Source organism: Topomyia yanbarensis, chromosome 2, assembly GCF_030247195.1.
Source record: "Topomyia yanbarensis strain Yona2022 chromosome 2, ASM3024719v1, whole genome shotgun sequence".
Classification (NCBI taxonomy): Eukaryota; Metazoa; Arthropoda; class Insecta; order Diptera; family Culicidae; genus Topomyia; species Topomyia yanbarensis.
Genome location: NC_080671.1, coordinates 50,856,028 through 50,868,348, shown reverse-complemented (window position 1 = coordinate 50,868,348; position 12,321 = coordinate 50,856,028). Strand labels below are relative to the sequence as shown.

The window sequence follows — 12,321 nt, the reverse complement described above, 5'->3', positions numbered from 1 at the left end:
CTAACTAATTTGTCAAACCGATGGATCGAAGAATTTGGGGTTCCAGAAAAGTTCGAAAACAACAGTGTTGTTTCAAAAAATGAGAAAATCATCGTACCAGGACCACGGCGTCTCGGAATGTTTTTGGGACTGTTTTCAATGGACGATTTTATATCTTGGAATAAGGATAAAAACAAAATATGGCTTATGCAAAGCCAGGCATTCAAAATGGCTAACTTACCATACATCAATTTTAAATTATTGTCGAACATTTAAATTATAAAGTATTCATGGTGATAGTCAAGAGAAGAGTTTTAACAAAAAAAGTGTAGAACTGTATCCAGTTTTACATAATAAAATTAAAACCTCAAACACAGTAGTGATACACCCTTGATCGAGGTCTTATAAGATCGATGCATATTTATAAATTTCAAAAATTCATGAAGTTTCAAATAGCTTGGCGGAATCCCGGCGGAAATATTAAACATCAACCAAGATTCCTCGGCGGAACGCATTTTTAAATTGTTTTATTAATCGTACGATATTCTGCTAGTTTAAAATTGCACATCAGTGCAAGGGAAAAACTGCATCAGTGGTTTGCAAAAAGGGATCAGCGTATCACTTGAAGTTAATATCCAAAGAATTCGGTTTACGTGGGCGATTGAACTGATGGAATGGAAGTATCACTTGCCGTGAAAACGAATTGAAAATTACACTATAGGCATTGTATCACCGTGATTAACCTAGATACAGTCCAGCATTTCCTGAAATTTTCGCCTATTGGAAAAGGAAGAGCCTTGTGCACTTCCTTGAAGTGCTTTTCCATGTATTTATTCAGGTTTATTCTCTTTTTAACGATTATAAATTTGTAGTTGTTTTCTCTCTGAAAAGTCGTTTATTTTCCGATAAAGTTTATCAATTGCTTGGATACGAAAATCAAAGCAGTGTTGCGCGACAAATTCTATTTTCATTATTGCCGAGGGGTAACTCGATGTACCGGTAACTGGCGGAAAATCACTAGGGCATTTTTTGTCTAATTATTTTATTGAGTTTCAGGTCCTGTCGTTGGTTGTACCGTTAAATACACGTCTTGTTTTGCTATCTATAAAAAATCGGTTTATGGGTGTTTTTTCGCGGAATTTAATACATTGGAACCTCCATTTCACTTCACATTCTTATTAATATTCGTTTCGACAAATAAGTTCACAAAATTTTATAATTATTATGTAAGAGTATTTTTGAAACAGGTTTGACGAGTTGATGATGAAAATGAATGTTTTCAGAATTCAGGAATCAGAATATTGGCTCAAATGGCACGTTCCTTGTATGTAGTCGTGAATTTGTGCCTTGCCGTGTTTTTCCATCATTTCTTGAGTGGACGGAAAGGAGAAGGAGTTGGAAGGAAGTATAATTGGAAGGGTGGAAAAAATAACATCACAAAAACAAACAGCAGACAAATTAAACTCACAAATAGCTCAAATCGCCGTAAGGTAAGCGCGGGTGAGCCTAAAGCTCTTTACCATATTTGATAAGAAACTTTAGTATATCTCTGAGTTTCTGTCGTCCAAACACGATGTCGTCTATATAAGGACGGCCAAAAACTCGAAATCGCAATATAGCGCTACTGCTGGGCATATCAGATGATATGAGGCTCTGCAGTCGAATTCACAAAGATCACATGAAAATGACTCAGCGCGCTGAATGGTTGCCATGTGATAATTGAATTTGTATGCCGCATGTAATTTCGAAAAATGTAGTAGATTTTCCGAAATCGCTGGGTACGGTTGTTTTAGAAACGCCTCGTTGGGCGATTTGTTTATATATTTCTCCAATATTCGCGATGCTCGGATGAAGCCCAGCCCAGGACCGTACTTTCTCCTACCTAACTTGTCGAAATTGGTAGGGCGGGCTCAGGACCAACGAAGTCAGACGCTGCACCTGCCCTGGCCAACTCGTCAGACCATTCATTTCTAGTAATACCGGAATATCCGGACACCCAGAGAAGGTAGATAGTGCTGTCAATGCTTAGTTCTTCGATTTGGGTTCGACACGCAACCACTAGTTTGGACCGTGATTTGTCTGAGCTAAGGGCCTTGATTGCAGCCTTACTATCGGAGCACAAGTTTATAACTTTGCCGGACAAGCTCTGTTGTTGATTGTACCCCACACATAAGCGCGAAGATTGGAAAACAGTACAGTATCTACCAAGCGAGTGAGATTGTAACAATCTCATTTCACGACAGTAGACACCAGCATCCGCGCTTCCCTCCATCAACAATTCGTCAGTGTAAAAGGCCACAAGCGTTTGTTTTTGTCTCTCCATACAGTCAGACAACCTCTCCTCTCTCGAGAGCATCTTCACATGGAATGTCCAATAAGAAATAAATACATGTGAGTGTAATATGACTGAAAGCAAGAATATCTTCTTCCCATGTAACCATTTGTGACCAAAGTCGTGTATGACTGGCAGTAACCTGCAGTCTGTATGCACATGATAGTGTTTCTTGTTTGTGTTGTGTAATGGTTTGATATTTAGAATGGCCTCAAGAGCAGCAGTCGGAGTTGTGGTGAAAGCACCAGTCAACGCCATGAGCGCCATTCTTTGCAGATTGTTTAGCTTCGACTGGACCGTCATCACCTCGCTCCTCTGTCACCACACAAGACATCCTTATGACAGTATTGGACGCACAATTGCATTTAGGTTTGAGACCCCAGGTCTTTCCACAAATTCGTCTGCACTGCCCGAAGGCCATGCACGCTTTCTTAATTATGTATTCAATGTGAGTAGACCAAATCAGTTTGGAATCCAATATAATTCCAACGTATTTGAATTGATCTGCACACAGTAGGTCAGAACTGTAAGGGACAAACCCTGATTGTTATTCGGTTTTTCCTGAAAAGAACCATTGATGTTTTGTTTGGGTCAACTGATAATTAAAATAGTCGACACCACTGCACAGTGGCTCAAAACAGCGTTTTGAGGTACTTAAATCACTGGAGTCAAAACTGTCCATATTAGCGATTTCAAATATTCTACAAAGTTTGTGTGTGTAAAAAGCGCCATCTTTTGGTGATATTATTTAAAAAAAAATGATCATAGTAGGGTACAGAAAATTTAAGTTTTGAACCGAAAGAGATAGCGCTTGTCTGTCTTCGACAAAGTTGTAGAGGAGAGTACTTTTATAAATTTTGCAGAAGACATGTTGTCTCTGTCACTCATAGTAATCGAGTTATGAGAAGTTCTCTATGGTGAACTCCTTCATTTCCCATTTTTAGTCATAACTTTTTTATTTCTAATTTTTCGCATTAACAATGTTCTAAGGTATTTTTTATCATCATAAAACACACAACTTTTCTGAAGAGACCAGATAGCTGTGAATGCTGTGTAAAGACTTATTGCTGATTTTGATTTAATTTTGGCCTGCTTTTGAACACGTGTGACGTCACTATCGGCAAAAATTGTAATTATACTATCAATTATTCTAATAGGACTAGGTTTCACCTACAAAACGAAGGTAAAATTGTTTGTCCATAAGCACCCGTTCAAAAGTTATACACTTTTGAAAACTTTATGTCTGACCCTCCTGAAGTCGCGTGAATGACTCACTGAACGAGTAGGCGCTGGTTTTCAAAGACGCTTTCGCTTGATTTCCTGAGTGACGCGCACTCTGTGTACTAGTGCGTCTACCGGAAGGTTAACACTGATATTGAATGATTTTCCAATGGGTGACATACAATTTCATCTCGGTCCAGATTATCGTATGAATGTTAGCTTCAGAGCAAAAAAGATGATGCATAAAATTGCTGCCTTCACCACAGTCTGAAATATTTGAAAATATCCAGCCGGTTAATGCAGCAATTATATGGAAAATGTGTATCTTTTACTTCTTTATCCATATCCTGAAACTAAGTGCACTGTTCGACAGCTCTTAATGCTCGTTGCATTAAGTCAAAAATTGTTCCGATGCAAAGTCCAGTAATTAGTATTTGGTAATCGTCAGTAAACCAGTAGGTTGGAAATTCAAGCTCATTGAGTTTCTTCAACAAGCCGTCGGCAACCCGGTTCGAAAACAAAGGCGATAGAACGTCACTCTGAGGGCAATCACAATACTCAACTTCCGTATCTCTGCCTGTCTCAGTGACGAGCAAAGAATGCGGTTACTAAGCATTGCGTTTATCCAACCCGAGATACATGCAGATACCCCATGTCTGCGCGTCACTTCCAGATTTGGCTGGAAGGACACATTGTCAAATTCACACATTCAATAGGTACCTAGGAATACGCCCAAGTTAGATTGCTAGAGCGAGAAGGCCTGGATGGGTGTTGGTTTGTGTTGTATGGGGTGTTATGGGGTGTACTGATGGTTTGAGTGACCAAGATTCGTATAATATGAGTTCTGTTGGAACGGGAGAATCCATTTTCAATCGCTAAATCGATTCTGTTTAAGTGGTCTATTAATTTACAAATAGTTTAAATCATTTTAACACACTGGTGCATTGAGTAGAGGCTCGAGGTAGTTTGACGTAATGGCGGACTGGTCTCACAAAGAATTGTTTACAAAATCAGCAGGCAGGAGCTTTTCTTGCGGGACATCGATGCTTGACTAGGGGTTTGCTTAGGAGTACAAATTGTGTCTCCGCTAGCTTAGTCCTATCACTAAGTTAGTGTCGGATTCTGATGAGACGAAGCCGAACGCAAATTTCATAACTAATTTATGAGAAAACGATAAAGATTTATATGGACAACAAAGGAGTCTTTTCGTATTCTGACTGAGATTTCATAGACTCCGGTTGACTCCTGCACATTGGAGAACTGTGAAAATATTTGATTTGAGGCATAGAGTTGAAATATTAACAAAAACCCAATTCCCGTGTTGTTTAAGAAATGCAAATATTTCTAAAATACTAAGGCTACTTTTAAGTCATAAAATTGAGGTTATTGATATACCAATAGCTAAAATTTTAATCGATTTGAGCGGGAGTCAAAATTTGTCAATTGATATGAAGTTTGGCATCAGACACCGGTACCGCATTTATGATGCTCACGGTCGGATGTTCTTACTTGTTTTGCTGGGATACTGTATAAAATGTCATGATATTCGACACAGTGCTGCGATATTTCAAAATCAGTTGCCTATTTATGCTTGTATTTACCGAAACCAACATTCAGATTCACCGCCTCCCTTGTTCATTAACTTTCTACCTGGTTGAAATTTCATACAGAATCAAATCAAAGTGCAGAGGAAATATAAATTCCTTCACCAACCAATGCATTCATTTGTTATTATGTGAACAGTTTAAAGGCAAAAGTTGGCATCTTCTACATTTTCGAGCATAAGTGGACCGCGTAATCTATATCAGGTGCGTTTTTTGTTCCATAATTCCTCTCAGAGCTAGTATAGAAATAAAATTCCGTTTGCTTCTGAAACCGAACTTGAATGCGCTGTGTCGGGAGAACGAATTACGAGGGAAACGAAAGAAACATTTCATACATCGCGGTGGACATGAATTGAATTTCCTTCACGCAGGGATGTCAATTATTTTAAGCTCTGATTCGACATCGAATTTCAAGTTGTTCTGCAAAACATATGATTCTTCCTGGCTAATAGTTTTGAAATTACAGCATGACGTAGATGATGAATTTGCATAGTCGTAACTTCTGCTGTATTGAACATCATGTTCATCTTAAATAATTGCTGAAAGCACAATTTTAATTAGAAAACAAAGTGGCCTTTCTAGTTTCCTTTCCAACAAAAGCTTGCACACGCACATTTCAGGTCTTTTGGAACGATGACACTCGAATGGATTTTTTCTCGTCTATTTTTGTTCATAGGGTTTATTTAAGGTTAGCTAGATAAATGAATAAACCAAATACTTTTCTAATACTTTTTTGTCGTTTATTTTATTAATCTTTAATTTGATTCATTTTTAGTTGTATAATATTGTTAATTTTATGAATTTCACTAACGTTATTAGTGCATTAATTTCACTAACTTAATTCATTTGATTTTATAAATTTTTTGTTTCCTTTTTTCATTTCGTGAGTTTTGTGCATTTCATTCGTTTCATTCATTTTATTAATTTATTAATTTGATTGATTTCATTAATTATTTTGTTTTATGGATTTCATCAATTTTATTAATTTGATTAATTTTAATAATCTGATTAATTTGAATAATTTGATAAATTTGATTAATTTTATTACTTTTATGAATTTTATGATTTTTTCTAATTTTAATATTGTTTAATATTTTTATATTTTATTAATATTAATAATTGTATTATTTTATTAAGATGAAAAATTTTATTTTTATTTTAATCTTTTTTTGTTGATGGTGACGAACCACTGTGACCAGTATTTAGATCTATTGTGACAATTGCATTATTTTAATAATTTCATTAATTTAACAATTTTATTTTACAGGGAGTTTTTCGACTTATCATTCGTAGATTAGAAAGCGAAAACAACAGTATTGTGTTTAATTCCATTGTTTCGAAGGGTGTATTTCTTTTATCAAGGATTCTAAAAGAGGGGTTCTTGGTTAATAAAGTTTACATATGAAAGTTTTATTTACGAAAATAGTCATTTTAAACTTACGCAAAAGTTTGACTTTTTGCTGCTTGTTGAATTTCGTGAAAATAGTGAACCGTACTAATATTTTGTCAGCGTCATTAAATGGTGCTATTGTTCGCATATTTTCGTACCTCAAGGTTTTTAATGAAATAACATTACACAACATAACATAACATAACATAGCATAAAAAAACACATGTATGTGTTCGTGTGTGCGTGCTGACATGTGAACAAAATTTCCACATCGATTTCTCGGAGATGACTGGACTGATTTTCACAAACTTTATCGCAAATGAAACGTACAACGTTCCCATCAGCTGCTATTGAATTTCATTTAGATCTGACATCTCGTTCCTGAGATACGAGTTGAAGAGTACGGTTACATAGAAAATCTTGTTATATTTTGTCCACATCGGTTTCTCGGAATTTTCTTAGCCGACTAAACTCAGTCTTAAATGAAAGGTACAACGATGCCATCGGCTGCTGTTGGATTTTGTGTGAGTTAGACTTCTAGTTTCTGAATTACAGGATGATAAGTGCGATCAGACAGAAACTCCCGGTTTCAACGAATACTGCGATGAATGTACAAAGGTGATTTTTTTTTTTCAAAAATGTGACCACAACTGCTTGGATTTGTAGTTCCAGGTCACTAACAGTCATTCGAAATCTTTTTGGCCACATTGTCCAACATCGACGGATCCGGACCCAAGGCGGAAGTATCCAATAACAATTACATCGGTTTCTCGGAGATGGCTAGACCGATTGGACCAAACTAAAATGGAAGCCTTTACAACCCCATAAACTGCAATTAAATTTCATTCTGATCCGACTTCAATTTCGATCTTACGAGTTGTGGAATGCGGTCTCATAGAAAATTTCGATTCAAACTGATACCGCGATGAACTCAAAAAGGTAAAAATTTCTCTAAAATGTGTCAAACAACTCGCATTTGCAGTTCCAGGTTACTGACGGCAAACCGAAGTCTCGTCGACCACACTGACTGTCACAAACAGTTCCGGAAGTGCCCCAAAAAAGTCGCCACCTATCAAAATTAACAAACTCACATCAGTTTATCGGGAATAGATGGAGCGATTTTCACAAACTTAGTCCCAAATGAGAGGTATAAAATCGCCATAGATGTCTATAAAATTTCGTACGGATGGGTTGTGATGTACTGCCGGGAAAAAAATTCCATCTTCCCAGGTTTTTATTTTTGGGTTTTAATTGTTTTTTTTTCCCAAATCATGCTAACCCGACCGAAACATGGATTTTTCCGTTTTATCGATTTTATGAAGCTCATTTAATGTTTTTAAAAATCTAGTATTTATTTTCCAGCGACCGAAAATAAAAGTCACATGGATGCTTTTCAAACCCAATTGAAAATATCTAAGAATGTAAAAATCGAATATAAAAAAATTAAGTGTTAAAATCGGACAGTGGTTCATCAGCTTAACAATCGCTAAGAAAGTTCCCATCCGAAAAAGTAGGCAAGGATGAACCTCCAGTATAATTCTCTCGCTGGAAAATCCGTATAACGTCACCTTCAAGAATAAAAGCCAAATAAATAAAAGTCCTTTGTAAGAATCGGGTATATTTTAATCGACTCTTATATTGAAGAGCACTTACAGTCAAATTTTTACAATTGAAGTTTATATCTTATTTTCACATTCTATTATATTTAAAACGGCTTTTTCGTAGCATGATCTGTTTTTGCGATTTTTATTTTCGGTGTCTTATTTAGTCTGCAGCCAAATACTCTAGCTTGTTTTATATAATATAGATAGGACAAGGTGCTCTCCAAGGCGACACAAAACATCCCTGTCGAATGAGCCAACAAACACGGGACCTAAAGCACGAACATCACACGCACAACTCGAAATGTAGCCGATCAACATCTGAGCCGCACTACGAAATCGTCTGGAGAAACCCCTGCCATCTCGAGAACGACCACCCGGCGTCCCAGTACATGATTCTTCCTGATGAAGACCACCCTGATTCTGTAATCCATTCGTTGATCTCCCGAAGTCTGAAACTGAAATAATGTTCTCCCCCTGCCATGTTTGTCTACCCTACTTCCCCTGACTCTTATACACAGAAGTAACACCCCTTCCCCCCCCCAAATATCTTCACGAAGCATTTAGCTCTTCTTGCCTTTTCTAGTTTTAACTATTATATTATATGATCTCGTTGAAAATGCCCAAATCTACTACCACATAAAATAACTCAAATTAATGTCTCCGAATCTTTACAAAATTTAATCACGCCCTCTAATTATTTCTACTTTTAAGATAGTCGTAAAAATTTTCTCCCTTAGTTAAACATTATTGCTCCAATAATCTCATTGCTAAAAATGTCAAACCATATTGCCATAAAAACTAAATGACCCCTCTAATCTTACGAAAATTATACTACCCCCTTGTGTATATGTATAGCTATAAATTAGCCTTAGTTTAATTTCAAAATCAATATGTAAGCCCCTAGTTTTAAGTAATTTAAAATGTAAAACAAAACAAAATTGGCACCTTTAAGCTAACGTAAACCTGCCTTATCAAATAAACGAATTGAAAAAAAAAAAAAAATAGGACAAGGTGTAGCAAATCCGACCTAGTAGATTTTGGCTGTAAAATGTTCATTTTACACATCGGATCAAGTCGTATTGTATACCAAATTAAAGGTTGGACTTCTGGGCAACTTTTTATGTATAGTATTTCATTCGCATCTTGGAAAAAATTTAAGATGCAAGCGTTTTACAAGAACATTAACTTTTACTGTTTTCAAAAATGGTGGGGTAAACCCGACTGCCTATGTTGTTGGTTGATTTTTTACAGATTATACAGATATATTATATTAATATTACTGGACTAAATTCATCTATGCACTTTGTAGGACTTTAATCAAGGAACTTAAATCCACTTAAATATTTTATGCAATCACTTTAACAATCAGAAATATCCTGTAGTCAACGATGCACAAAAATCAAATCAAAAGTAAAAACACACTTATTGTCGTTTGAGCATCTCAATGTAGACTAACAAAATGCTGTCATACCACCATTATGATAATTTTCGATGCTCTACATGACAACATTAATATTAGTTCGTGTAGTGCTTCCGAATCGCAATAACAGAGGGGGGTCGGGTTTACCCAACGGTTGGATTAGCCCCACTTTACCCTAAATTTTATTCAGCGAACAATAGTCATAGTTACTCTGACAAGTGAAAATCAGAATAATAGTGCCCAAGCCACTTTTATCGTACTTGTTGCTCATTTTACAGGCTGTTCCACTTTTAACGAAACTATTCACTTAAAACAGATACCTTCACTGTAAGAAACGCAATCGACTTAGCTTGGAAAATGTTGAACAGCTAACATATCTGATTTAACTACAAAATATTTAAATAAATGTAGGATGGCGATTAGACAATGATTAAATTGACCAAAGCTTAATGACAATAATGCTCATAAATAAAACAAATGTTTGGAAAACAATACAAAAATGTTCAGTTATTAAAATTAAGAAAAACTTCAAAAAACAATCTTCCTGTGAAAAAACGGTTTTTTTAACCCGAGGTTTTTTCTCAAAAATTATAAAAACCCGATTTGGTACATCAAATGTAACTCATTCATTAGAAAGTTTATAATGAACATATTCTACCATAGAATCCATGAAACGTTTATGATTGAGAAAGGCACAATTGCACCGCTAGGAAGATTAAATCAGGTTTTTTTTCTATTATCGTCCTGTTTCGAGTAATGTGCGACAAGTTGCATTTAAATCTCGGTCGCCTGTAAGAATTTTAGTCCATCTATTAGCCAATTCGAAGAGTTCGCTCTTCCTATAAAATGTAGATAGGGATTGTTGGCGAAAATTGTAGAAATCAGAGAAGTTTACTAATTGTAATAGATGAATCTGGAAAGGGGTTGATTCGCGTTACTTATGCTAGAGTTGATTTATCTTCGTCGATAGTGGAAAATCGACGTTATAACGATGGCATGCGTCGGTTGCATTGCTGGTATAACCGAAAAAATGTGTTGGGACAGATTTTCGTTCTATACTTTACCAATGAAAGGATTAATCGGCGGGTTGTTTTGTATCTTAGACTACAAGTGAAACCTTTTAACAATATGTTTTCAAGTTGGCAAGCATGATCTGTAAATATAATTAAAATGAGAATCAATAGGGAAAATAGAGAAAATTTGAAATTGCTCCATGTTGACGATATTATTTAAATCAGTGAATGCTTAGCTGCTAGTAGAAGTATAATTAACTACAATTATGTTGATAATTCTTTTAGGCACGATGAAAGCTGCATGAAACGTACACAACGTTATCCGATTTGCTAAAACTTTAACACCAAGTTAAACAATCACTTGTCCGGAAATTTTCTTCTCGAGTTTATCTACCGTATCGCATTCCGAAGTGATTCTCTGCCCCGAATCTATAGCTGCAAAAATTCTGAATGGGTTTAAAGGAAAACAGCACCCCCCACCCTCTATCGCCAATGCCAGAAAGTTTCGCACATTTTGTGCAGTAAATAGCAATAACAGTAAACCGATTCGCCGTTCTCGCTACATTATTTCCCGCATTAGCCAGAATCAAGAAACATTCGTAGTACCACCGAAGTGTCTGGCATTTCCATAACCAATGGACTTAAGAGCACATAGAAGGCGAATGGATTCAGCGTAAAAAAGTCACTGCTTCTTACCTAGATACGTGCTATTCGTGAGTACCCAGAAGATTTTAAGTGGATCTACCATCACTTTCGGCAGGTGAAGGTAGGGATGACACTGAATGTACAGGAGCAGCAGAACCGCCACTAGTCACCAGCAGCGGTATCCTTTCAGGAGCAAAAACACTTGTTCGTGATGGTGTAACACTTGAGGCCGAAACAACACCAACAGCGATGGCACCAACAAACGCACCACGGGAAACTTCAACTTCAAAGGTGCAAACACCGTGGGAAACATCAAGCACATTACAAATTCCACCCATGTAAGCTCAATCAACTTCATCGCAGCGGGGATGGTTTTTGGGAGCACTCTTGAGCATGCCAATGATAGCAGATGCCCGTGCTTTCACTGTAGACCGTGGCACGGTGGCCGGGAGACTATTTCATCCACTAATGAACCCAATCTCACAGGGGCCTCTTTCCGGGATCACTCAGGCACAATCACACACTTGATTTAAATGGCTTTCATCAATGGCATAACTAAGCCAACCATGTACAAACACAACACACCAGGCGGTATCCAGAAGTGGTAATAATCCTTTCTCGGCCAGTTACATCAAAAGCGGCCAACACCAGAGCAAACGTGGTTGGTCACCACGAAGACACGATTTATTCATAATGCTCGATGTAAACACGTCGGTGGGGTTAACCGCACTCGTCCTTTCCACAGAAGCCCCGACGCCCAACGAGTAAACAAGTCCTATGTGCACGTAAACAAATCGCAAACCTTGTGCTATTACACGCCTTTCTGAGGCGAAGAAAACGAACAAACTACCGATCCTACCACGTTCCCGAACCGCTGTCAACTAACTGAAGCTGGAAGTTAGCATCCTTCAATATTGCATCGCGCCAAAACTCCCATCAGAACTCACTCTCCTGCCTGTGTATGAAGCTGAGTTAAGTCGAGCAGAGTTACAGAGCATCCTACTAACATGGTGACACATTTGGGCCTGGCAGGCGAACGTCCTTCACGAGTGCCTACCGTGGGAACCAAAACAAACAGCACTCAAAGGAAAGCTCATGCGCAGCAGAGCAAAA

General features: G+C 37.2%; 1 protein-coding gene across 1 annotated transcript in view; it reads right to left on the bottom strand.

Annotated features, from left to right (window-relative positions):
• LOC131684708 (neural-cadherin) overlaps positions 1-12,095 on the bottom strand; it is a 181,295-nt gene extending 169,200 nt beyond the window's left edge. The window contains exon 1 of the mRNA XM_058967813.1: positions 11,260-12,095. Coding sequence (XP_058823796.1) covers positions 11,260-11,311 — 52 coding nt within the window. The 5' untranslated portion in view covers positions 11,312-12,095. The remainder of the gene's footprint in view (positions 1-11,259) is intronic.
• Between the last annotated feature and the right edge of the window lie 226 nt (positions 12,096-12,321).